This window comes from Salvelinus namaycush, chromosome 2 (assembly GCF_016432855.1).
Source record: "Salvelinus namaycush isolate Seneca chromosome 2, SaNama_1.0, whole genome shotgun sequence".
Lineage (NCBI taxonomy): Eukaryota > Metazoa > Chordata > Actinopteri > Salmoniformes > Salmonidae > Salvelinus > Salvelinus namaycush.
Genome location: NC_052308.1, coordinates 32,126,042 through 32,153,468, shown reverse-complemented (window position 1 = coordinate 32,153,468; position 27,427 = coordinate 32,126,042). Strand labels below are relative to the sequence as shown.

The 27,427-nt window shown below is 41.4% G+C and overlaps 1 protein-coding gene across 1 annotated transcript in view; it reads left to right on the top strand.

The window, feature by feature from the left end:
- LOC120061513 (E3 ubiquitin-protein ligase RAD18-like) overlaps window positions 1-26,393 on the top strand; it is a 96,447-nt gene extending 70,054 nt beyond the window's left edge. The window contains exon 12 of the mRNA XM_039011416.1: window positions 25,319-26,393. Coding sequence (XP_038867344.1) covers window positions 25,319-25,460 — 142 coding nt within the window. The 3' untranslated portion in view covers window positions 25,461-26,393. The remainder of the gene's footprint in view (window positions 1-25,318) is intronic.
- The last annotated feature ends 1,034 nt before the right edge of the window (window positions 26,394-27,427 follow it).

Here is a 27,427-nt window from a genome sequence, read left to right as displayed (position 1 = left end):
ATAGCTCTTGATACGGTAGACCATTCCATTCTTGTGGGAGTATTGCTGTCTCTGAGTGTCTTTGGCCTGGTTTGCGAACTACGTCTCTCAAAGAGTGCCGTGTATAAAGTCAGAAAATCTGCTGTCTCAGCCAATGCCTGTCACCAAGGGAGTACCCCAAGGCTCAACCCTAGGCCCCATGCTCTTCTCAATTTACATCAACAACATAGCTCAGGCAGTAGGAAGCACTGTCATCAATTTATATGCAGATGATAGTCTTATACTCAGCTGACCCCTCCCCGGATTTTGTGTTAAATGCTCTACAACAAAGCTTTATTAGTGTCCAACAAGCTTTCTCTACCCTTAACCTTGTTCGGAACACCTCCAAAACAAAGGTATTGTGGTTTGGTAAGAAGAATGCACCTCTCCCCACAAGTGTGATTACTACCTCTGAGGGTTTAGAGCTTGAGAAAGTCACCTCATACAAGTACCTGAAAGTATGGCTAGATGGTACACTGTCCTTCTGTCAGCACATATCAAAGCTGCAGGCTAAAGTTACATCCAGACTTTGTTTCCTCTATCGTAATCGCTCCTCTTTCTCCCCAGCTGCCAAACTAACCCTGATACAGATGACCATCCTACCCATGCTAGATTACGGAGACATAATTTATAGATCGGCAGGTAAGGGTGCTCTCGAGTGGCTAGATGTTCTTTAGCATTCGGCCATCAGATTTGCCACCAATGCTCCTTATAGGACACATCACTGCACTCTATAATCCTCTATAAACTGGTCATCTCTGTATACCCATTGATGCTTATTTATAAAATCCTCTTAGGCCTCACTCCCCCCTATCTGAGATATCTACTGCAGCCTTCATCCTCCACATACAATACCCGTTATGCCAGTCACTATCTGTTAAAAGTCCCCAAAGCGCACACATCCCAGTGTCACTCCTCTTTTCAGTTCACTGCAGTTAGCGACTGGAACGAGCTGCAGCAAACACTCAAACTGGACAGTTTTATCTTAATCTCTTAATTCAAAGACTCAATCATGGACACTCTTACTGACAGTTGTGGCTGCTTTGCATGATGTGTTGTTGTCTCTTCTTGCCCTTTGTGCTGTTGTCTGTGCCCAATAATGTTTGTACCATGTTTTGTGCTGCTACCATGCTGTGTTGCTACCATGTTGTTGTCATGTTGTGTTGCTGCCTTGCTATGTTGTCGTCTTAGGTCTCTCTTTATGTAGTATTGTGTTGTCTCTCTTGTTGTGATGTGTGTTTTGTCCTATATTTATTAGGGATGCAACGGTACACAGTATGTTATCGAACCGTTCGGTACGCCCCCTACGGTTCAATATGCACACTTGAACCGCGGAATTACGGCATGCCTGTTATTTTCTTATAATTTCCAAAACGTGCTTATTGCGCTGCAGACTACACGCACATTATACATTCAGATCCACAGAACCAAACGTGCAGCTTGTGGCCGTTAGGGGGCTCCTGAGGGCTGACAAACTTTACTCCACAGCAATATCTCAAAATGTAGTGACTGCAAACCCCTCCCCCTTAAACAACTAATGGATGATTTGCAATGACATCTCAGTAGAAAACCTCCCTAAAGAGGCCCCATGAAGAGAGGGGAAACTAAAAACAAATATTCTCTCAGCTCCAACATGACAGTGGCGAGCACTAGCGAGACAGAGAGATGCAAATTTGAAGAGGCACTGAGGTGTGTTTTTTTTCTTAAATATAAAGATATCGAAACCGTACCGTTACCGTCGCCCACAAACCGTGATACATACCGAATCGTGGGCCCACTGTACCGTTGCATCCTTAATATTTATATATATTTTTAATCCCAGCCCCCGCCCCCGCATGCGGCCTTTTTCCTTTTGGTAGGCAGTCATTGTAAATAAGAATTTGTTCTTAACTGACTTGCCTAGTTAAATAAAGGAAAAATACAATATTTCCATCAATGAATAGGCTAAAAAGCCTTATTTTTCATTTGTTTTCTTTTTTTTCTTCCGGACAATTGAGCGGCGGCAGTTTTATTTATCGGCTTTTCATTTTTTTGCCGGCTATTACTGGCTAACGGAAACCCTGTGCTGGATATCACTTTTCTCCCGGCACGGTCCCCACACGCCGTCGCATAGAACTAATTTGCTGTTTGTTTCCGAGGCCACAGGCATTTTCAATCTGGTTATTTGGGTGTCAGTGGTGATTAATGGCCCAGAGATATTATTTCACGGGGGTTTCAGTAAGATTCCACGGCACTGAGAGAGCCTAAACAGTAGGCTCAGACCTGCAGTTAGAAATCTAATCTGTAGTTGGTCTCTGTTTGTTTCAAGTGGAGAGTGTTCAGTATGTAGCAGTCACCACTAGGGTTACACATTTTGGGGAATATTCAGAGGTGGAAACTTTCCATGGGAATTAACAGGAATATATGGGAATTAATGGAAATATATGCTAATTAATATTAATACCATTTAAATGTAGATGTTTTTTGCATTGGATATATTTACCATATCATATGGAGACAGAAACATAAACCTTTTACCTTATCATAAGTAGACATAATTTGCAAATGTTTAAATCCTTCCAATAAAAATAAAAAAACAATTTAGTTGCGAATTGTACTTAAATTAAATGAGTTGACTCTTCACATGGGATGATTTCACTGAACAACAAAAGAAAGGGAATTTGATGTTGAATGATCCATCGCATCTCCCAGAAACGTCTTCAACATAAAATGATAGTCTAGAAACTAAAGTTTTGGTTGTCTTCCTCTCAGGCTTCCATGTCTTCTCCCTGGACCTTCTCAATGTCCACCTCTTGAACATCAGACTCTGAGGCCTCATCTTCACTGTCACTTTCCAACCTTGTTGAGGATGGCTCGTTGTCAGGCTCAAAAAGCCTCAAATTTGCCCGGATGGCCACCAATTTTTCAACCCTTGTATTGGTCAGCCTGTTGCGTGCTTTGGTGTGTGTGTTCCCAAAGAAGGACCAGTTGCACTCTGAGGCAGCTGATGTTGGTGGGATTTGGAGGATGATGGAGGCAACAGAGGAAAGAGCCTCAGATCCACAAAGTCCCTTCCACCAGGTGGCTGATGAGATCTGTTTGCACGACTGCCATATTACATCTCCATGCCAAAGCCCTTGCTTGGAAGTGTACTTCGCCACACTGCCAAGAACCTTGCCCTCATCCAGGCCAAGGTGGCGAGACATGATAGTGATGACACCATAGGCCTTGTTGATCTCTGCACCAGACAGGATGCTCTTGCCAGCATACTTTGGGTCCAACATGTGCGCTGCGGCGTGTATGGGCTTCAGGCAGAAGTCGTCACGCTTTTTGATGTATTTCAGAACTGCAGTTTCCTCTGCTTGGAGCAACAGTGAAGTGGGCAGGGCAGTACGGATTTCTTCTATTACATCTGCAAGCAGAGTCTGAACATCAGACTCATTGTCTCCCTCAATCCGTGCAATGGCTACTGCTATAGGTTTCAGGAGTTTCATGCTGCTTACTACTCTCTCCCAAAATACATAATCCAGGAGGATCCTCTTGATGAGGCTGTCCATATCGGCAGACTGTGATATGGCCATTTCTTGGAGAGACTCCTTCCCCTCCAGGAGACTGTCAAACATGATGACAACACCATCCCAACAGGTGGTGCTCTTATTCTTCTCACTTTGCTTGGTGAGGTAGATTGCTGATATAAGTTGATGACCCTTCACATACCTAACCATTTCCTTGGCTCTCTTGTAGAGTGTATCCATTGTTTTCAGTGCCATGAAGTCCTTGAGGAGCAGATTCAATGCATGAGCAGCACAGCCAATTGGTGTGATGTGAGGGTAGGACTCCTCCACTTTAGACCAAGCAGTCTTCATGTTCGCAGCATTGTCTGTCAGCAGTCCAAATACCTTCTGTGGTCCAAGGTCATTGATAACTGCCTTCAGCTCATCTGCAATGTAGAGATCGGTGTGTCTGTTGTCCGTTGTGCTCTTGTAGAATACTGATTGAGGGGTGGAGATGATGTAGTTCATTATTCCTTGCCCAGAACATTCTACCACCCATCAGAGATGATTGCAATACAGTCTGCTTTCTCTATAATTTCCTTGATTTTCACCTGAACTCTGTTGAACTCTGCATCCAGGATATGAGTAGATAAATCATGTCTGGTTGGAGGGATGTGTGCTAGGCGAAGAACATTCATAAATCTCTTCCAATACACATTTCCTGTGAGCATCAGAGGTGAACCAGTTGCATACACAGCTCGAGCAAGACATTCATCAGCGTTTCTCTGACTACGTTCCTCCGTTGAGTTAAAAAACTCTGATTCCAGGAGGACCATGAGCGGTTGCTATCAATAAGGTGTCTGATTCATCATTTTCACCTCGAATAGAAGTAGAGGGTTTTTTGTCAGAGGTTGCTTGTTATGAGCGCTGAGGGAACTTTATGCACTTGGCCAGATGCATCTTTGTTGCATTCTTCACATATGATTTGGCACAGTATTTGCAAATGTAAACAGCTTTTCCTTCTACATTAGCTGCAGTGAAATGTCTCCACACATCATATAGTGCCCGTGGCATTTTCCTGTAAAGATTATTAAAAAATTTGTTTAAAAAAACCCAAATACAATTCCATGTGCAGATAAATAGTTAAGCAGTTAGATTAAACAACTCCTTTGTAAGATCAACAGGTGAATTAACACTCCTCAGTTAGTAGGCTCAAGCAAGCTAAAACCCACATGGTAGCAAAAACTAACTAGCAGAAATTGTTAACAAGTTAAGTTAAAAATGATTTAAACACACTTTTCTGTAGGCTACTATTTACTAGTTAACAAAAAATCATGTATGTCATATAAAATATATTCACCCCACCCAATATTGTAATCAAAACTTACCAGAAAGCATGTAGTCCTTGGCTCAGACAGTGTTGTAGTGTGGGCTCAATAGCATCTCATTAATGTGCAAGATCTTGAGAATCAGCTGTACATGTGATGGAAGAGTGCACTGCACATGTGGTGGAAGAATTAACTGTGCATGCAGAGGGTTGCAATTCCATTGAATTGGGGATAGTTTAACCAAAATATGCCACAAGACCTAGAATTGCCCCGTGTATCCAACAAAAAAGGTTCACTGTTATAAGCTAGCTTTTTTGATGAATTTAAGCAAAATTCCCCAAATTCAAGGGCTTAACTTCCATGGAAAATTTCCTGGAAAATTCCGGAAATCTACCGGAAAGTTTTCGACCCTTTCGACAGAGACACAGTGCCATGTTTTAGAATATAAAACATCTTAAATCTACATACATTTAGATGTACTCTGGAACAAATTGCATTACTTTGTTGGTTTGTTCTATCCTTGATGACTAGTTTAACTTTTCATTTGATTGTCCCACACACAATTGCAGGAGAGACAGACATGCTCCCACATACTGTACCTTCCGGTCTGTCTCAAAGTGGAGAAGGTAACTATAAGTGGCAATCGTTGATATGTCTGTGGAGAGTAATGAGTAAAGCAGACCACCGAAACAGACAGCTTTTTGGATTTGGCAGAAACTTGCTAGCGTGATTATTCTCCCTTTAATCTTGCTTGTGCAGACAAAATAATCATCCTCTTGTCTGAGCTGAGGCCAGTCTGCGGTGCTGAGGTTAAGTCTCCTGCATCCTGTTATGTCTGATCAGCACGTACGTACGTATGTATTACTGCTAGATCTGTATGTATGTATGTATGTATGTATGTATGTATGTATGTATGTATGTATGTACAGTGGGGAGAACAAGTATTTGATACACTGCCGATTTTGCAGGTTTTCCTACTTACAAAGCATGTAGAGGTCTGTAATTTTTATCATAGGTACACTTCAACTGTGAGAGACGGAATCTAAAACAAAAATCCAGAAAATCACATTGTATGATTTTTAAGTAATTAATTTGCATTCACCTTTTTCCTCTAAACATAACGATGGTCATTATGGCCGAACAGTTCTGTTTTTGTTTCATCAGTCCAGAGGACATTTCTCCAAAAAGTACTATCTTTGTCCCCATGTGCAGTTGCAAACCGTAGTCTGACTTTTTTATGGCGGTTTGGAGCAGTGGCTTCTTCCTTGCTGAGTGGCCTTTCAGGTTATGTCGATATAGGACTCGTTTTACTGTGGATATAGATACTTTTGTATCTGTTACCTCCAGCTTCTTCACAAGGTCCTTTGCTGTTGTTCTGGGATTAATTTGCACTTTTCACACCAAAGTACGTTCATCTCTAGGAGATAGAACCCGTCTCCTTCCTGAGCGGTATGATGGCTGCGTGGTCCCATGGTGTTTATACTTGCATACTATTGTTTGTACAGATGATCCTGGTACCTTCAGGTGTTTAGAAATATCTCCCAAGGATGAACCAAACTTGTGGAGGTCTACATTTTTCTTTCTGAGGTCTTGGCTGATTTCTTTTGATTTTCCCATGATGTCCAGCAAAGAGGCACTGATTTTGAAGGTAGGCCTTGAAATACATCCACAGGTACACTAAATCATCCCCCGTTTGGCGAAGTTGGCTGTCGTTGTTAGGAAGAAATGGTCTTCACAGTTTGCAATGAGCTAGGCAGCCCAAACTGCTGCATATACCCTGACTCTGTTGCAAGAGAAGTGACACCATTTTCCTAGTTCAAAGAAATTCATGTTAGCAGGCAATATTAACTAAATAGCAGGTTTAAATATATACTTGTGTATTGATTTTAAGAAAGGCATTGATGTTTATGGTTAGGTACACGGAGCAACGACAGTCCTTTTTCGCGAATGCCACCGCATCGATTATATGCAACGCAGGACACGCTAGATAAACTAGTAATATCATCAACCATGTGTAGTTAACTAGTGATTATGATTGATTGATTGTTTTTTATAAGTTTAATGCTAGCTAGCAACTTACCATGGCTTCTTACTGCATTCGCGTAACAGGCAGGCTCCTCGTGGAGTGCAATGTAATCAGGTGGTTGGACTAGTTAACTGTAATGTTGCAAGATTGAATCCCTGAGCTGACAAGGTGAAAATCTGTCGTTCTGCCCCTGAACAAGGCAGTTAATCCACCGTTCCTAGGCCGTCATTGAAAATAAGAATGTGTTCTTAACTGACTTGCCTAGTTAAATAAAGGTGTAAAAAAAACAGCCAAATCGGTGTCCAAAAACACAGATTTCCGATTGTTATGAAAACTTGAAATCGGCCCTAATTAATCGGCCATTCCGATTAATCGGTCGACCACTAGTATGTATGTACCAGTCAAAAGTTTGGACACACCTACTCATTCCAGGGTTTTTATGAATTTTTACTATTTTCTACATTGTAGAATAATAATGAAGACATCAAAACTATGTAATAACACATATGAAATCATGTAGTAACTTAAAAAGTGTTTAAGCTAATTAAAATATTTTTTGTATTTGAGATTCTTCAAAGAAGCCACCCTTTGCCTTCATGACATCTTTGCACACACTTGGCATCCTCTCAACCAGCTTCATGAGGTAGTCACTTGCAATGCATTTCAATGAACAGGTGTGGCTTGTTAAAAGAACATTTGTGGAATTTCTTTCCTTCTGAATGTGTTTGAGCCAATCAGTTGTGTTGTGACAAGGAAGGGTTGTTACACAGAAGATAACCCTATTTGGTAAAAGACCAAGTCCATATTAACAGCTCAAATTTGCAGAGAAACAACAGTCCATTACTTTAAGACATGAAGGTCAGTCAATCCTGAACATTTCAAGTACTTTGAACGTTTCTTCAAGTGCAGTTGCAAAAACCATCAAGCGCTATGATGAAACTGGCTCTCATGAGGACCGCCAAAGGAAAGCAGGACCCATAGTTACATCTGCTGCAGAGGATCAGTTCATTAGAGTTACCAGCCTCAGAAATCAGCAATTACCTGCACCTCACATTGCAGCCCAAATAAATGCTTTACAGAGTAACAGACACATCTCAACATCAACTGTTCAGAGGAGACTGCGTGAATGAGGCCTTCATGGTCGAATTGCTGAAGAAGAAAAAAAACACATCTAAAGGATACCAATAATAAGAAGAGACTAGCTTGGGCCAAGAAACACAAGCAATGGAAATGAGACCAGTGGAAATCTGTACTTTGGTCTTATGAGTCCAAATTTGAGATTTTTGGTTCCAACCGCTGTGTCTTTGTGAGACGCAGAGTAGGTGAGCAGGTGATCTCCGTATGTTTGGTTCCCACCGTGAAGCATGGAGGAGGAGGTATAATGGTGTGGGGTTGCTTCGCCGGTGACACCGTCTGTGATTTATTTAGAATTTAAGGCAGCAGCATGGCTACATCAGCATTCTGCAGCTATACACCATCCCATCTGGTTTGTGCTTTTGTTTTCCAACAGGACAATGACCCAGCACACCTCCAGACTGTGTAAGGGCTATTTGACAAAGAAGGAGAGTGATAGGGTGCTGCATCAGATGACCTGGCCTCCACAATCACGACCTCAACCCAATTGAGATGGTTTGGAATGAGTTGGACCGCAGAGCGATGGAATAGCATCCCACAAGTGTTCTGCATATGTGGGAACTTATTCAAGACTGTTGGAAAAGTATTCCAGATTAAGCTGGTTGAGAGAATGAGAGAATGCCAAGAGTGTGCAAAGCTGTCATCAAGGCAAAGGGTGGCTCCTTTGAAAAATCTAAAATATATTTGTTTAACACTTTTTTGGTTACTACATGATTCTATATGTGTAGTTTCATAGTGTTGATGTCTTTACTATTATTCTACAATGTAGAAAATAGTAAAAATAAAGAAAAACCCTTGATTGAGTAGGTGTGTGAATTTGGACTGGTACTGTATATATATATTTATATAGATTCATTTTTGTCAAATTGGTCCCGTATTAGTGTTTTCCATCCCTGGGCTAGGCCATAGTCCAAACGACTCAGCTGGATAGTATCACAGGGGGACAGTATTCTCTCTCTCGCTCTCTCTGTCTTTGTCTCTGTGTCTGTCTCCCCTCTTTCTCTCTCTTCCCCTCTGTCCAAAAGGCAAAGAAACCACCCAGGGAGAAAATTACTCTGTGAAGTGCTTTCCTTTTCCTGATCTTTGATACCACTTTGATAATCACAATTGTGTTTTTTTGTCATTGACCCCCCCCCCCCCCCCCCCCCCCCCCCCCCCCCGCCCCGCAGCAGAGCCCGAGAGTGGTTCTTAGAAAGACTGCAAAGTGCTAACTCTCCTGAAATGCATTTTTTGGGTTGACCTTTTCTTTTGTTTGTGTGTTGTGTGCCCCATGCTTTTTTCTGAATCTCATATCATCCCCCAGAGTCACCATGGCCTTCAGAAGCACAACTAATTTTGCGACTTGTTACAGAGGTCTTCCCTGTGGCATGACTCCTGAGTGGCTGGCTGTGCCTCGTTAGGATGCAGCTTCCAGGTTGCGAATTTCCTCCGCTTTCTCCACAGAGCTGCTGCTCATTGCTCCCGTAGGCTTTTCATTAGAGAGACAAAGCTCAGCAATCATCTTACAGGTTGACCCAACCTTGAGCCTTGATCCCCCAGCCCAGCCCACTGGTTCACAGAGCTCAGCCTCTGCCCCAGCACCTCTTCAGCCCAATCCAGTCCTAAGTCCTTATTGCACAGACCAGCCGGCTACAATGGAGAGATGCAGACCCAGTGCTGAATGCTGGTTTGTCCTCATACTCTAGGACCCTGCAGACCAGGAACAGGAACGTGCTGTCCGGGGCCCTCTTTTGGCTGAACCTACAGTATATTAATTGATTTAAATTCAGGCATATACACATTGATATCGACATGGATATCTGTATGTATCGATAAGTATATTTCACTGGTCACCCCCAAAGCCAATTCCTCCTTTGGCCACCTTTCCTTCCAGTTCTCTGCTGCCAATGACTGGAACGAATTGCAAAAATCAATGAAGCTGGCGACTCATATCTCCCTCTCTAACTTTAAGCACCAGCTGTCAGAGCAGCTCACAGATCACTGCGCCTGTACATAGCCCATCTTTAAATAGCCCATCCAACTACCTCATCCCCATACTGTTATTTTTATCCTTTGCACCCCATTATCTCTACTTGCACATTCATCTTCTGCACATCTATCACACCAGTGTTTAATTGCTAAATTGTAATTATTTTGCCACTATGGCCTATTTATTGCCTTATCTTACCTCATTTGCACACACTGTATATAGACTTTTCTATTGTGTTATTGACTGTATGTTTGTTTATTCCATGTGTAACTGTGTTGTTGTTTGTGACGCACTGCTTTACTTTATCTTGGCCAGGTCGCAGTTGTAAATGAGAACTTGTTCTCAACTGGCCTACCTGTTAAATAAAGGTGGAGAGAAAAAAGGCTCAGTCCAAATAAGTTATTTCAGGTGTTGCTTTTCGAAAACTCTTCTCTCAGTGTGATGTATTGCATTGCTATATATAATTTGTCAGAAACCTGCATCCTGTTTGTTGCACATGTTCTTCCCACCATTTAGCTGGGTGACAGCAGCAGCATGCAAATGTGCTTTCGAAGTAGGAGATTTGGATGTGAGATATATGCTCTGTCAACAGAAGTTATGAGGCGAGGGAGGGCTGCTGATGAGATGTGTGATACATGCTGAGCTAAGAGTTGATAGCCTGAATACAGGATGGACATCATTGACAGACTCAGGAGTGTTATGGCCTTATTTATAGCCTGATGGTGTTGGTGTCAATGACTGGTGCCAATTCTGCAGCCAGGCTTAACTCTCTATCTCTTTCTCTCTCTTCTTTGTTCCACTTAAGTGCTGCTCCGTTGTGATGACTGGTTGACGCTCTGAACATTATTAATGGCAAGTTTCTCCTCTCTCTGTTTTCTCAGTTCCGTCTCCGATGTCTTCGCTGACAGATGCTATGAGTAAGTTATTCTGCTCTTCAAACAAATGTAATAACAAAACCTTCACACACAACACTGATGTTTGGAAACATGCAGCCTGATCATCATGTCAGCTCCTGCCATGTTGCCATATCAGGGCATCTGTTGGAGACGGGCAGTCTTCAGCTCAATTCTGCTAGCTGGGTTTTTTGTCATTTGGAGTTAGCTGATGCGAGGAAATTGCCAATAGTAGTAATTGTAGGCCTCACTGATGGGCAGATTGGATCTGAAATTGCTGACGCAACTGCTAGGACAGCTGCCTTGCTTGACTTGACACGGATTAATGTTTTTTCAACTAACAATCTGCTAATGTTAGGTTTGGTTTTCACCAGGCATAATGGGACCCATGTCGTCCAAAAAGTTATACTTTTGACTCATCTGTCCATAGAACATTATTACAAGAGTCTTGATGATCATCCAGGTGCTTCCAGGTGCTTTTTGGGGAAATTGAGTCAACTTTTTGGACAACATGGGTTCCATTATGCCTGGAGAACAGCAAACAATGCATTCCACAGTAAGAACCTTATATCAAGGGTGGTAGGGTGATGGTTTGGGGATGCTTTGCTGCCTCAGGACCTGGACGACTTGCCTTAATAGAAGGAACTGTGAATTATGCTCTGTATCAGATAATTCTACAGGAGAATGTCAGGATATCTGTCTGTGAGCTGAAACTGAAGCGCAGCTGGGTCATGCAGCAAGACACTGATCCAAAACACACAATGTTTGCGTGTGTCTACATGAAAAAGATTAAAAAGCAACTAATTAGAAGTTTTGGAATTGCCTAGTCAAATTCAAGACCTAATCCCATTTGAGATGTTGTGGCAGGACTTGAAACACACAGTTCATGCTTGAAAACCCACAAATGTTGCTTAGTTAAAGTAGTTCCGCATGCAAGAGTGGGCCAAAGGTCCTCCACAGCGATGTGAGAGACTGATCAATAACAACAGGAAGCATTTGGTTGCAGTCATTGCGGCTAAAGATGGCACAACCAGTTATTGAGTGTAATGGGGCAATTGCTTTTTCAAAAATAATTGTTATTTGTAAACTCAGATTCCTTATCTAATAATGGGTTTTGGTTGAAGATCTGATAACATTCAGTATCAAAAAATGCAAAAATTTAGAAAATCAGAAAGGGAGCAAATACTTTTTCACAGCACTGTATCATAAACCTACTCCCAAGGCTTTGGTCCCTCCAGTCTCAAGTCGTGAGGCCCCCTACAGCCTATGACTGTTTGAAGTGTAGTCAGGCAAGGTGCAGCTCCGGTTCACTCTCCACCTCAGAGTAATGATCAGTCCTGTTGCACAGCTGGTTCCCATGTCATGGCTGGTGTTTATATTCGTTATGTATCTTATTCATCACATGCGCACATCGTACAGATACAGAGCCTTTGAGCAGAAAATCTGTCAGACAGCGCTTTAATATACCCAATCATTGCATACAATTCTAAATGATAATTAGTTTATTAAAAATAGTTTTTGGGCCACGATTAAAAAACTATCTTTATTTCTCAACTGGTAATTGAGGCGTGCTTCCCATTCCCCATTGAAATGCATCGGAAGGCAGGCTTCATCAGTGTGTCACACACCACTTTGCAATGAGCTGGAGGCAGTATGCATTTAACTACTTAATTGAACATTTTACTGAGGCATGTTTTCCTTGCTTCAAAGTAGCCTAAGCAAAATTGGACCATATCCGTGGAGGCAATTGTTTTTTCAAAGACTTCCAAATGCCATTGAAACCAGTACCCTATTTTCTCATGTTCTATTGGTTTTCAACTTCCTTTCGTTGTCCGTTAGCCAAATGTACATAATGTACATTGGCACGTAGCCTACTGCCTTGTGCGCATTGCTGCGATAATAACGTTAATAAATAATATCTTATCAACATTTTAAGCTAAACTTTCTGATCTGTTGCATCAGATTCATTGCTGTAAAAATATGTTTTATTTATGCCTACTGGTTGTATGAATTTGGGATATATCTCCACACACTGTCCCAGAGTCTGTTTGGGCTATTTCTTTCTCAACAAACTGACCAATAGAATAAGTCAACTTTTCTACTATGGGGGATAGTAGATTGAATTAAATTGGCAAAATTATATAGCCTAATTAGCCTACTCCTTTCTATGCAGAAATACATTTTTAAAAATGCTCAACTTAATTCAGCGAACAACAGTAGTCCTATAACCTATCTTATTGGCACCAACCGAGAGCATCAGTGTGCATTGCATATTCATTCTTTATTATTGTTTGGTCATTGCCACCTCCAGTTTAAATGGACGTCATATTCTATTTGTCTCCCCTTCTCGTAGGCCTATTACAGTGTATATGGACAATGCCGTTTTTATTGATTTGTTTGTCAGCGTCAGCAGAGTAGGCTACCCTGTAATTTTTCGGATTCAAAAAGATTTTGCTGTCTCCAGTCATATACTGTAAAGTGAAACTCACGCAGCGTCTATGTATAGGCTAGTGATTATGCTGTTCGTTAATCATCTTGTTGGCTGAGGGAAAGTAAATGTGGACAGTTATTCTACCATCGACTTGCATGTTCTCTTAAATTGAATGACCATAATCTAAATGGGATTTCTGTCATTCGGAGCACCGTGTGTGGACGCCCTAATCAGGTTACGCACCCAATGTGTTTGGATCCGATAAATTTAAGTGCTGCTGGTCAGATGTCCGGCGCCATATTTTCATAACGGAAACCCTAACACTTTGTCACATCACATGAGATTTGACAGGAGCTCTGTCGTGACGATGCCTGCCAAGGATCCTCCCATTCATAATGCACGTTTGTTGCCACAAAACCAATTGGCTATTTATTTTGCAGATGTTACATAGTGGAGTTTCCGTGAGCTGCGGTCACATTTCCCTCTAAACCCCATGATGCCCATTCTTTCCATGATCAGGAGTACTGAAGTGTGTCTTCCTGACATTTTACTTTCTGCCCAGACCTGTTTGTCTCCCAAATGTGACACTGCTTTTAAATTAATACCCTCAAGAGTGGGAGGAAAGTTATTTAAGAAAACAGCACCTAACTGACAATGGAGCATCTATTGAATGACTTTTCCGAGTTGGTGCCCATGTGGTGATTTCCCATGAATGGACTTGGGAAAATTAGAAATTTATGTTGAGTCCCAGATATATAGCGCTGGGCATTCCCTTGTCTTCAAAACAGCTATGGAACCTGGTCCATGTCACGTGAATGCTTGTTTTCCAATCAGTGTGCAGAAGCGCTGTAGTCATTTTTGGACAGACCTCTCATTGCCAGGTGTTCATGGTGCTGCTGTTTGTCAACGCTCAAGTCGAGGATGGCAAGTACAAGTCTGAGAGTTGACTCTGAAGGGAACAACTCTCATATGGAGAACCAATTATAGCATGTTAATAATTGATTGGATTTACATAGCGCTTTTCTGCTAGCTGAGGTACTCAAAGCGCTTTACATAGAAGGGCAGGATTTTCTAAACTCTGTCCTTGTCCCCAGCTGAATCAGCTGTGTAGTGTTAGGGCAAAAACCAAAACATGCACCCCTTGGGAAACTTACCTCATCCGATGTGTAGCACCCACCAGGGACTGACCAGGACCAAACCTGCTTAGCTTCAGAGGCAAGCCAGCAGTGGGATGTAGGGTGGTATGCTGCTGGCATGTAAAGCCTGTGCCTTACTTGGTGTGTGCATTGTGCATGCTAGTTAGGATGTCATCATTTGAAGCTTTTTTGTTTGTGTGCTTCCCCTTGCCTCTTTAATGTAGGAGAACAAAGGGTCGTTCGCATACAGTCACCTTGATGAGAGCCAATTGGAATATCAAACATGGTAGGACAATAAATTGGACTCCTCTTGTTGTGTCTCTGTCATTGTGTTTGGGGATAATCAAGGTCACACTCTTCATCTCTGTCTTGATGACCTTTCAGTGATGTCTATAGCTGCCACCGTACGCTCCTGATGTCATTCTTCCTCTGCTGGGCTGAATACACAGCCTCACATCTCTGCTTTATACAGCCATTCACAACTCCCCCTGAGAGCTGGAGCTGGGAACGACTGGTGAACTCATGAGCAGGAAGCCATGACTTAGTTCTTAATTGTAAAGTAATGATTGCAAGACAGGGAGAGTTTCCCTCTGAAAGCATGTAAAAGTCTTATCTGTAACCTTTGGTTTTGTCAGAAATGTCTGGCCCAGATGGTATCGGTTATACAGTAAGTCAAGGCGTTTTGACAAGTACTGTATATGTGTGGGGGATGGCTCTTAACAAACCAATAGTATACTGCTCTAAGTTACCTCCCCATACCCATCCCTCTCTACCCCCACAAATACGGATCCATGAACCAAATGTGGTTTTCCCTCTCTTCTCTGTCCGTCCAGTAGTCATATCCTTCCACCCCCACCTTGCACCCAGGTTTATATCCCTCCACCCCCACCTCACGCCCAGGTTAGTACCCCCACCGCCTAATGGACCTTCTTGTGGACTATAATATTGTGAACATGGCCTTTATTTATTTACTTTTCCATGTCCACTGATTACGTTCCTGAAAGACCTGATTTATGTACATGAATAGGCCCTAGAATAGGCCCCCGGTGAGTCCTAAGGAATTCCAAGAACAAGTTTGGTTGGTGGCCAAAGTAATGGTTGCAGAGGGGCAGACAACAGCCTTCCCTTCTTCTCCTCTTCTCCTCTGACTGGCATAAGGTAGGCAGGCCTAGACCTGGTCTTGAATAGATACCTACAGTATGTACCTAAGGTAAATGTGTTCACTGCTGAATATCCAGATAGAGATGGAAATAACCGAGTCTGTCAAATAGGTCTTAATGAAATCTTTACCCAAACAACACGACTTATTGAAAGGTTTTTCTGACACCTGGAGAAAATTACCCTCACAGAGTCACTTAAAAAGTTACTGTGCATTTCACAGGAACTTCATGGAAGTTAGTTGTCTAGAAGTTGCTGTGAATTTTGGGTTACCTAATTGGCAACCAGCTGTCACTAAGTTATTGTAAAATTCACAGTAACTTAATAGCCAGTAACTGGCAACTAACTGCCATTAACTTACTGGCAGCTTAACTTGCACAAATGTTATTGTAAAATGCACGGTAACTTACTTGCAACTAGCTGCCAGAAGGTTTTCTAATTACAAGAAAGCTTATAACATTAGTTGACAACTCCTAACCTTCCTTTGTGGTGAGCACACTTGGGCTTCACCGTGCCTCAACCTCTTGGTTGGCATCAAACTGACCTTCCTGACACACCATCAGGTCAGTGAGCGTGACAGAGATGAGCCATAGTAAGTTACTGTGAATTTTACAATAACTACTTGCAGCAAGCTGACCAGTGACCAACTGCGATTAACTTGCAGCAAACTTCCCAGTGACCAACTGCCATTAACTTACTGGAAAATGCACAGTAACCTCTTTTTAAAGTGTAGCTCTTGATTGTCACACGCTATTACAAATTTACATTTAAGTCAAATACAAATATTGTAGAACTGGGTGCCCAACCTTAATAATCAACATAGCGATAAAACCACTTAAACTGGTACAACACTTCCACTCAGTTGGCACAAGTACAACATATTTTAGACCATGCTCCCAAATATGCTAATGAGCCCCCACCAACATTTCAAAGTGCAGTGAAAGTAAGTTAAACAACAAGTCATTTTTCAAATTTTGGGAGGAAAAAACAAATGCGCTCTAAAGTATTGTTCACATTGGAAGTTTAATGCGACTCGAATCCAATTTTTTTGCATATTCGATTCTAATCGGTTCTTTTTCCTGCAATATAAACAGCCAAAAAGCACATGGAATCTGGGATTTCAAGCCACATTTCAAACCACCTTTGGGAATGTGCTAGAAAGCTAAATGGCTAACTAGCTAGCTAGTTGACTACTGTGGCTAGCCAAAAAGGACTTGTTTTGAAAGTTGGATCATCTTATCCTTTGAGGATTTAACCCTTGTGTGGTGTTTATGTTTTTGTTATTCATCCAATGTTCACGGGTCTGATGGACCAACAACATTATTGGGTTTTTAAAACAATACAGCCATAACAATTTACGTAAAAATACTTAATTCTTAGCAATATAGACAGCATACATGGTTAATAGTTGCCATTTACCTCTGCTGAATCACATTTATCAATAAAAGCGCTATTTTTTGGGTGAACAGAAATATATTATAATCAAGACATGGATGGAATAAATCATGTTTATCTTGAACAAATATAAAAGAAACAAGGTATTCATCACTATTGATGTTTATTGCTTTGAACTGAACAAATTGGAAGGACAAATTTTACATACAGAATTGTATGGAAATTATAAATGAGCCCCATTGAACACAAATTAAGGCAGGTCTACACACCACATGAGGGACAGAGTTTTACTGTGTGTGTTCCAAATGTATTTCTTGCACTTGATGAATGTGTTCTGTCTTCCTGTCCTTCTTGGGTCCACACACATCACAGCGCTTATTTTTTCTCTCTCTTAGGGGGTGGATCATCTTTAATATTGCATCAACGTAATTGTCTGCATCATTTCCAATCCCCCATATATTTTGGGGGTAAATATACACTAACATTCAAAAGTTTGGGGTCACTTAGAAATGTCCTTGTTTTTGAAAGAAAAGCACATTTTTGTCCATTAAAATAATATAAAATTGATCAGAAATACAGTGTAGACATTGTTAATGTTGTAAATTACTATTGTAGCAGGAAATGACTGATCTTCAATGGAATATCTACACAGGCGTACAGAGGCCCATTATCAGCAACCATCACTCCTGTTTTTCAATGGCACATTGTGTTAGCTAATCCAAGTTTATAATATTAAAAGGCTAATTGATCATTAGAAAACCCTTTTGCAATTATGTTAGCACAGCTGAAAACTGTTGTCCTGATTAAAAAAGCAATATAACTGGCCTTCTTTAGACTAGTTGAGTATCTGGAGCATCAGCATTTGTGGCTTCGATTACAGGCTTAAAATGGCCAGAAACAAAGACCTTTCTTCTGAAACTCGTCAGTCTATTCTTGTTCTGAGAAATGAAGGCTATTCCATGCGAGAAATTGCCAAGAAACTGAAACTCTCGTTCAACACTGTGCACTACTCCCTTCACAGAACAGCGCAAACTGGCTCTAACCAGAATAGAAAGAGGAGTGGGAGGCCCCGTTGCGCAACTGAGCAAAAGGACAAGTACATTAATTAGTGTGTCTAGTTTGAGAAACAGACGCCTCACAAGTCCTCAACTGGCAGCTTCATCAAATAGTACCTGCAAAACACCAGTTTTAACATCAACGGGGAAGAGGCGACACTTGGATGCTGGCCTTCTAGGCAGAGTTGCAAAGAAAAAGCCAGATCTCAGACTGGCCAATAAAAAGAGAAGATTAAGATGGGCCAAAGAACACAGACACTGGACAGAGGAACTCTGCCTAGAAGGCCAGCATCCCAGTGTCGCCTCTTCACTGTTGACGTTGAGACTGGTGTTTATCATAATTTGGTTTTAATCCAGAGAGGTTAGAAAAAGTATGTAGATCCTCTATGAGGCTGTGGAGGGATTCTAATTGTGGATTTAAAAGAAAACATGAATCAGTTTACAATGACACCTTTTGTTTTTAAGGCATGGATTTTTAATCCTTTAATATTATTGTTGGATCTAATTGTAACAGCTAACATTTCGATGCCAATAATAAATAGTTATAGTGCCTATAGTGGACCACCTTGTTTTACTCCTCTTGACAGTTTAAAACTTTCTGAAATGTAGCCATTATTTACTATTTTACACCTAGGGTTACTATACATAACTTTAACCCATTTTATAAGAGATTCTCCAAAATTGAAATATTCCAGGCATTTATATATAAACTCCAGTCATACTTTATCAAAAGCCTTTTCAAAGTCCGCTATGAAAACCAGGCCTGGTTTCCCAGATACTTCATAGTGTTCTATTGTTTCCAGTATTTGTCTTATATTATCTCCAATGTATCGTCCATGTAAAAAACCTGTCTGATTAGGATGAATAATATCTGACAAAACCTTTTTAATTCTATGCGCTAAGCATTAAGCTAGAATTTTTGCATCACAGAGCTTCTTGTTTCTACTGGCTGCAATCTAGAATGATGAAAACATTTAGTTCTGGAGATTTTACTAACATCTCACTCACATATATAGTTACAGCAGGCCATGGTAGGAGACTCAGACACACACATGCAACAACATCACTCACACTTACTTCCGGTATGGGAGTTGTTGGTTCTGTGGGTCGGGCGGATGGGGCACCAGCATCCTCCTCTTGAATCCTCCTCACGATGACTGCAGAAGCTGGGGTCCTTGGGATATGTTGCCTCCCCTGGATTTGAGGTCTTAATAATGCCTTGCCCAGCTCCTCGAGAAAGAGCCGTCTCCTCTGGAGCTTCTCTCTGTTCCAATTTGTGTTCAATGCCATCCAGATGACAAACGAGATGTCGAAGAATATCACAAGTGGCCAGCATAGGTTTCTTATTTTGCCACCATCTTGTCTAAATTGTCCATCTCTGCTTTTGTGGCATTGTAATCCATTATGATTTCTGTTTTTTGATGTTCCTGGACACAGATTCTCCCATCCCTATGCAGCGTACTCACATTTTTGCCTTTCTTTGGCACGTAGGACACTAGGGACGTGTCGGCCATGAACACAAACCTAGAGGAATTGATAGGCCGGTTACGTGTATTCAACAGCTGAGGTAGGAGCTCTGGCTTGTTTTTTTTTGTACTGTTCCTACCATCGTCAACTTCCTCTTGAGGAGCTCCTGTCCCAGCTTGTGCAAAGTAAAAAAGTTATCGCATGTGATGTTGTGGCCACTGGGTCCCTGTGTCACATTCAGGACAACCGCATCCCTTGGTTCTTCTCAGGGACTCCTCCTTCTGGCTTCCCTGTATACACTTGCATGTTCCACACCTATGATGAAGCAGCATCACAGGCAGCCCAGATCTATATTCCATATTTTGTGGGTTTAGACGGTATGTACTGCCTGAAGGGGCAGCGGCCCCTAAATGGCATAAGCTGCTCATCAACAGTAACTTTGGGCCCAGGGTTGTAAAACAGGGGAAGGCGGTCCACCCACTTGTCCCACACTGACCTGATTGTAGCTAGCTTGTCTCTCTGCCGCCGAGCTGGTCTGGTGTCTCGGTTATCGAAGCAGATAATCCTGGAAATAATGTGGAAGGTTTCCAGAGACATTGTGCACGGAAATGTTCTCTGCCAGTTTCTGCATCCCACAGGGATTCTGTGGATCCCCTATTTGGATCTGAAAACACCAGCAAGGGTAAAAACCCAAAGTATGCAAAAAAAAGCATGCCTTCCCTCTAAATTAGTGCAGTCCAGAATAAATTACTGGATGGTATCTGGGATGAACAGTTAAAACGAATACTTTATGTCCTGCCCATGAATAACCGCCATTCGTGTTTTTCTCTGGTTTCATCCTTACCACATTGGCGGCCATGCAGGGTGGTTCATTCCTTCGTCAAGAAGACCATTCAATTTCACAATTTTTTGACATACATATTTCTCCTCCTGCAGGCTGCTGATGAGCTGGTTGCTGACTGGCTGGTCATGGGGCTGGCTGCTGACGGGCTGGTCCTGGGGCTGGCTGAAGGTCAATCTCATCCTCTTCTTCCAAGTCACTGTCACACTCCGAATTGACAGACATGATCCTCATACACAGAAAATTCTTAATCTTCCAAAGTGGAAGAGACTCCTTCCACACTAGCTTCTCTCTCCTTCCACACTAGCTAGGCCCTCTGAGCAGAGATTATTTTTGCCATACTGATTGATTGTGGTAAGGAGCCACACATGCAAAGCTATTTATTTGTTGTGTCCCTCCCCCAATTTGTACCTGGCTGGGGTACAGTGTGGAAAAATACAGCTTTTTTTTTTTTTACAATGTATCAAAATAATGTATTGTTGTGTCTTTGGCTATGCCGGATTAAGTGATATGACATGCTATTCTATAAAATCCTTTCTCTGTAATTAATATTACCTGATTGAGCTAATCATGTAAATGTAATTAACTAGAAAGTCGGGGCACCAGGAAATAATATTTATAGAGCTGTTATCTTCCGAATAAACTCTTAAAGACCTAGTAATAGTTTACATCAATAGCAGTCAATATTAATCGTCACCTTATTTCAGTCTCATCTGAAAGCTGTAAATTCTTGGTTATCTTCACGAACCCTGGCTAACAAGTTGAATCCGCAATACAAAATTGGGTTTAATTATTTATTTACTAAATACCTAACTAATCACACAGAATTACATATACACAGAATGAATCATACCTTGATTACAAATTATGTCATAAAGGAAAACGTCCCTAGCGGACAGAACAGATATGACAGCTGGTAACACAAAGAAAACTGGGTTGGGTTTGAGTGAAAGAGCGGGAAAACTGAAGAACAAAGGGAGAAGCGATGTCTCTATCGGGCCGTAGGCAGCTACTCTATCGTAAATACAGAATCTTATGCATTCTAAATTACCGCCCATTTGGAAAAGGAAAATGCAATAAATATTTACTCTGAGCTGCGCTTCGATAGGTTGGTCGTAGATGCTGGTCGTGTTGGCCAACAGAGATCTTCCTGTCCTCGGTAGAATGTCTCTGGTGGTAAATTGGATACGTTGTAGTAACGTTGTTGTGTGGTAGACGGGTTACTCTGTCTGTTCTTTCCTAGCCCACGTTTGCAGCTGCTGTTGCTAACTCAACGGCTAGGAGGTATCACTTCTGTAGTGAATAAGAGTTCAAAGTTCATACCATTCGCAACCAAAGCTCACGCTGAGGTTGGCTTCGTTCTGTAGTTATTATCTGAACCCTTCTGACATCGGATCGTCATTCTAATGTACCCGGAACAGAAGGTTACATTTTTGTCAAGGGCTTATATAGTGGTCTACAACCCATGTCTCTTCACAGGGGTGGGCCACTGATTGAGCAGAGCCCTAACCTTATGATAACCCAAATCTCTCATTTGGAAGCTAACATTACATTTCATCTGGTACCAAATAATTTTATATTTAAACATTTGAATTGCACAACAATTCCATGTGAATCTGATAATTATAATGTGTAGACTTAGGTCGTTTAGGTCGTCCTGTCATCAGTCTTAATGTCTCAGATGACAACCGAACTGACATCATATTCATTAAGTACCAACGCATGTTTTCAACTGGTTCTATTACTGAAATATGGTTCCTTTCCCGCCACTTGTTTGATGTTCCCAGACTCTCTGTTTAACAAAAGCTATTCAAGAGTCCCTCTGTAGAGTCAAGAGAGATGGAAGGGAGAAAGGTATTTATGGGGGGGTCATAAACCTTACCCACAGGCCAACGTCATGACAGTATTGTAATAACATTGTGCAGGTTCCCGCAAGACATTGTTTAGTTTCACACACTACAAAGGGTAAAGAGTGCCAGAAAAGCAGGAGACAGGCATGGAGACAGGGAGACAGACAGACAGGTTATTGGTGCTATGTTGAAACAGCAGGCCCAGGGAGAAGTGAAGGCACACAGCAAACCTTTTTGTTAAAATTTTACTTGTTTTCAGCCACACACACACTTTTCCACACTTTTATTACCTTCGGGTCCAGGGTAATAAAAAGAATGATGGAGGCTACTTTGTTCTTGGCGTCCTTCAATGCTGCAGATATTTTTTGGTACCCTTCACTGTCAACTGTGTGACCTTATATAGACAGGTGTGTGCCTTTCCAAATCATGTTCAATCAATTGAATTTACCACAGGTGGACTCCGATCAAGTTGTAGAAACATCTCAGGGATGATCAGTGGAAAATGTGTGCACCTGAGCTCAATTTTTATTCTAATAACAAAGGGTCTGAATACTTCTGTAAATAAGGTATTTCAGATTTTTGGGAACATTTCTAGAAACCTGTTTTCGCTTTGTCATAATGGGTTATTGTGTGTAGATTGATGAGGGAAAATGTGTATTTAATACATTTCAGAATAAGTCTGTAACGTAACAAAATGTGGAAAAGGGAAGGGGTCTAAATACTTCCCGAATGCACTGTAGATTTGAGTGTGTGCATCTGTGTAGACAGTTTTTCCACCAAACAAAAGTGTGCGGTCGCTGTGACCTAAATGGCATAGCGGATTCAATTTCAGCAGGGCTTTTTATGGATTGTGAGTTAAGTATCCTTGGCAGACGTCAACTAAAATGTCTATGTGGTATATGAGGGCATCCACGGTGCTGCATCCAACTCTGAACACATGTAGAGCTATGCCACCCCTTTATATTTATCTGAGCCACTCTGGCTGCATTTACAGGCAGACAAATTGTGACATTTTTTAAACTAATTGGAAATAGAGCCGATGTGAAAGTTACGGATGTGATTGTTCAAAAGACCAATTAGTGGAAAAAATATCAGAATTGGGTTGCAACTGATTTTGCTCTATGAGTGCTGCATCAGATGACCTGGCCTCCACAATCCCATGACCTCAACCAAATTGAGATGGTTTGGGATGAGTCGGACCACAGAGTGAAGGATAAGCAGCCAACAAGTGCTCAGCATGTGGGAACTCCTTCAAGACTGTTGGAAAGGCATTCCAGATAAAGCTGGTTGAGAGAATGCCAATGTGTGAGAGAGAGTAAAACTTTGTGTAATTGGTGTATGATGAGGAGGTGGCTTGTAAAATGTAATAAACTAGGCATAGTTCAAGATGACCTATTGGATTTTTCCCTGGCAAGTGTCCTCTCTCCAATCATCATAACAAAGTTGCTGTGAGAGAGAGGGGAGCACATAATAACTTCTGTGGCGACAGTCTGCAGTCTGTTAAAGTTGGTCCTATCTATAGCCAGTGCCATTGCAATAGAAGGGCACATTCATTCTGCTATCCAGCGAGGAAGCCAAACACAGCTCTGGGTGATAATTGTCTGTGTGACTTGTTGGCCATGCGCTAACCAAGGTAGAGTGAACCGCAGGTCACAGAGCATTCTTCTATTCTGCTCCACTCATTTCCCCATGTCTCAGGGCTATTCTGATGTTTCTTCATTTCTTTCTTTTTATTTGCAGGGATTTGTGTGTATTGTTTTGTATTAGGTATTACTGCACTGTTTGAGCTGGAAACATCTGCAAAATATGTGTATGTGACCAATGCAATTTGATTTAATTTGACTTATTCAGTCTATTCAGGTTATTCCACATAGACAGAGATGGTGGAAAATTATTTGGGCAGATTAACAACCCGAAAACCTGTTTACCCCTTGGTGTTAATTAATTGTGGGAAAAAAGAAATCGGGGAGAAGAACATATAACTACTCCTCAGGATTCTGTGCGTCGCACTGGCGATAAGCAGCAGAGGGAACAGAGAGGGAGAGAGGTGGGAAAGTTCAGGAGAAAGCAATCTCTGGGATTTTATCATTTCAGAGAGGAAATCAGCAGACTGTGGAAGGTCAGGTGGGGCATTTCATTCAGAGCTAGAGCACAGATAAGTCTTTCAAAATAGAGATTAAGGCAGCCCCCTGATTCAGAGGGGTTGGGTTAAATGTGGAAGACAGATTTCAGTTGAAGGCATTCAGTTGTACAACTGACTAGGTATCCCCCTTTCGCCAAAAGCTTTTTGTTTTAGACTACTATTACCTTTTTGATGTCATGGAGAAAGTTGTTTCCTTGTGTCAACATTTCCAAAATAACACTTCAGTCACCCCACTGGGGATCACTGGCCTAGATACTAGGAGAATGACCTGAAGGGCCACCATAGCTCTTCTTGAGACTATGCCCTTTGACCTGCAGCACCCTGCCAGGCCAATGCTCTACATGTTGTGATGTCTTACATGTACCCCACAGTGCAGCGCGGTCTGTGACCTGCTGCCCCCTGCAGAGACCTGACCTCCACATGTTGACCTTCTGTCTGTGTTAGTGGGTATGTGGCCGCAGAGGAATGTGAGCGGAGAACAGAGCAGGGAGAAATCCTTTATGTTATAAGCCTTATGCTGTAACAGTGGACAGTAGATTAGGACCTGTACTGCATCCAGACCACCATGCCTCACACTTCAACATATCTGTACCATTTCCCTGGAAACACACTGTTGTCAAGGAGTGTTCTAATCTAGCTATATCAATAGTGGTAATACCACTTAGGGATGGGAGACATAACCTAAATGTTCTACTATTATCCCCCCCCCCCCCCCCCCCCCCATGCATGCAGAGATGGCTATGCTGTAACTATCTGTGGTAAAGCAGCCCTGGGTGTGATTTGGTCAGGGCTGTATAGGGAACAGCCACATGAGACAGGACTCATCAGCGCAAATAAAGACACCTTTTGCTGCCCATTTGTCTGTGAGAGAATTGTTCCATAGAAGTCATGAATTTGTTATTTTTTTCTAATAATGTGATTTGGTCTTTCTGCTCCATTAATCTGGTTCTTGATACATGACCAAAAGCTCCAGACTCACTTATGAGAATTTCTCTCTCCAGAGTTTCAGAGAACGCCTCGCCGAGTGGGAAGTGGGCTTTCTGCTCCAGGGAGGAAGACTCTGCTCTGCCCTTTGTCATGGGAAACGAGCACGGAAAACCTGAGGAGGAATGCTGGGAAGAGGACAGGAAAGATCTAAGCTGAACTCTGTTAAACGCCTTTACCTTTCTTACTTTAAGCACATTTTCAGGATATGGCAAGTTATGCAATATATTTTATACATATGTGTCACTTTAAGTATTGATATCTTTATAAGATTTTTTTTTTTTTCATGGACTAGTCGCTAATTGTTCTTTACATGTACTGTCAAGTGTACATATTAACATTGTAATAAATATTTCACATTTTACAGTACTTTTTAGTTTTTGTGTCCCAAATGTATATTGACCAACTGGTCATCAAATTCTTGACAAATGTTTAATTCCCATATGTCAGTTTAGCATATTAAACACATAGAAATTATATAATTGGATCTCTATGATTCCTTATGATTCAACATGTCTATTATTCCACAATCCAAGACCAACCTGCCAATCATCCCATAGTTCTCCCCACACTTAGCAGTCACCGCTTTAGAATTAAGTAGATAATGGCATCTACAGCTGAAACAGATTCACCTAATGCAGAAGAATTCACATATAGTAAAAACCAAATAGAGGAGGCTTTGCATGCTAAGACCCTGTGAGGGATGCTGTGCTCTCATTGTGTGCTTCAATATAAAGCCATAGGCTGGGCGGTCTGCTTATCAGTCTGCTTATCGTGGACATATTTTGATGGGCGTAAACCCTCTCGCGTCGCCTCTTCCACGGTCTCTATACAGTACATATGATCTTGGCACCTAGAACCAAATCTTGTGTGCGCACAGGCCAGCTAATATTAAGTCTGTCATGAGAGACTACTATACATGCACTCAGTGTTAAGTCTTTGGGTTAAGGGGCTTAGAAGTTCTATATGGAGTGATTTCATTGCCAACAGATTGTATTTAAATTGTATAATTTATAATTTGTATTAGGATATTGAATTCGAATTTAATAGTTTTGAACGTGTAATGCACAAATTGAATCATTGAACTTGTATTTCATGATTTGAAATTGAACTAATATTGTGTTCAGTTTTTAAATAACATTTCAATTTAATTGAATATTCAAATTCTATATTTGTATATTAAATTTCAATAGGGTAGATATTGGATTATATTGTCTGTGTATCAAATTTACAAACCATAATTTCAAGTTAATCAAAGTTCAATATATTGAACTTCTCAGATGCATTCAGATTCTGTTTTCAATTCTCTAAATTCAGATTAAAAACCAGAGACAACATCCTGGTACTTTGCCAGCCAGGAAAGGTAGAGGTGAACAGATTGAAGCTAACGCTCTCTGTGGTAAAACGGAAGCTTCTGGCGGTTAGTTTCTGGTGGTTTCTGAGGCCAATGTTGAATGTATTTTCTTCCTATGAATTTGGATCTAGTGTTTGAACCGCTTTGGCTGTAAGCTATTATGTACCCATTCCTGAAAGCTGAGACTCTGGAGCATGGATGTACCCATTCCTGAAAGCTGAGACTCTGGATTATGGATGTACCCATTCCTGAAAGCTGAGACTCTGGAGCATGGATGTGCTTTCTTTTCCCCTCTGATGGTCACATAAACAATTTGGCTCCCATAAGAATATACAGTGCCTTCAGAAAGTATTCACACTCCTTGACTTTTTCCAAATGTTGTGTTACAGCCTGAATTTAAAATTGATGAAATGGTAGTTTTGTGTCACTGATCTACACACAATACATCGTGTCAAAGTGGAATTTTGTTTGTAAAACATTTTCCAAATTAATAAAAAATTTAAAGCTGAAATGTCAAGAGTCAAATACTATTCAACCCCTTTGTTATGGCAAGACCAAATAAATTCAGGAGTAAAGATTAGCTTAACAAATCACATAAATTGCATGGACTCATTATGTGTTCAATAATAGTAGTTAACATGATTTTTGAATGACTACCCCATCTCTGTACCACACACATACAATTATCTGCAAGGTCCCTCAGTCAAGCAGTGAATTTCACACAAAGATTCAACCACAAAGACCAGGGAGGTTTTCCAATGCCTATCAAAGA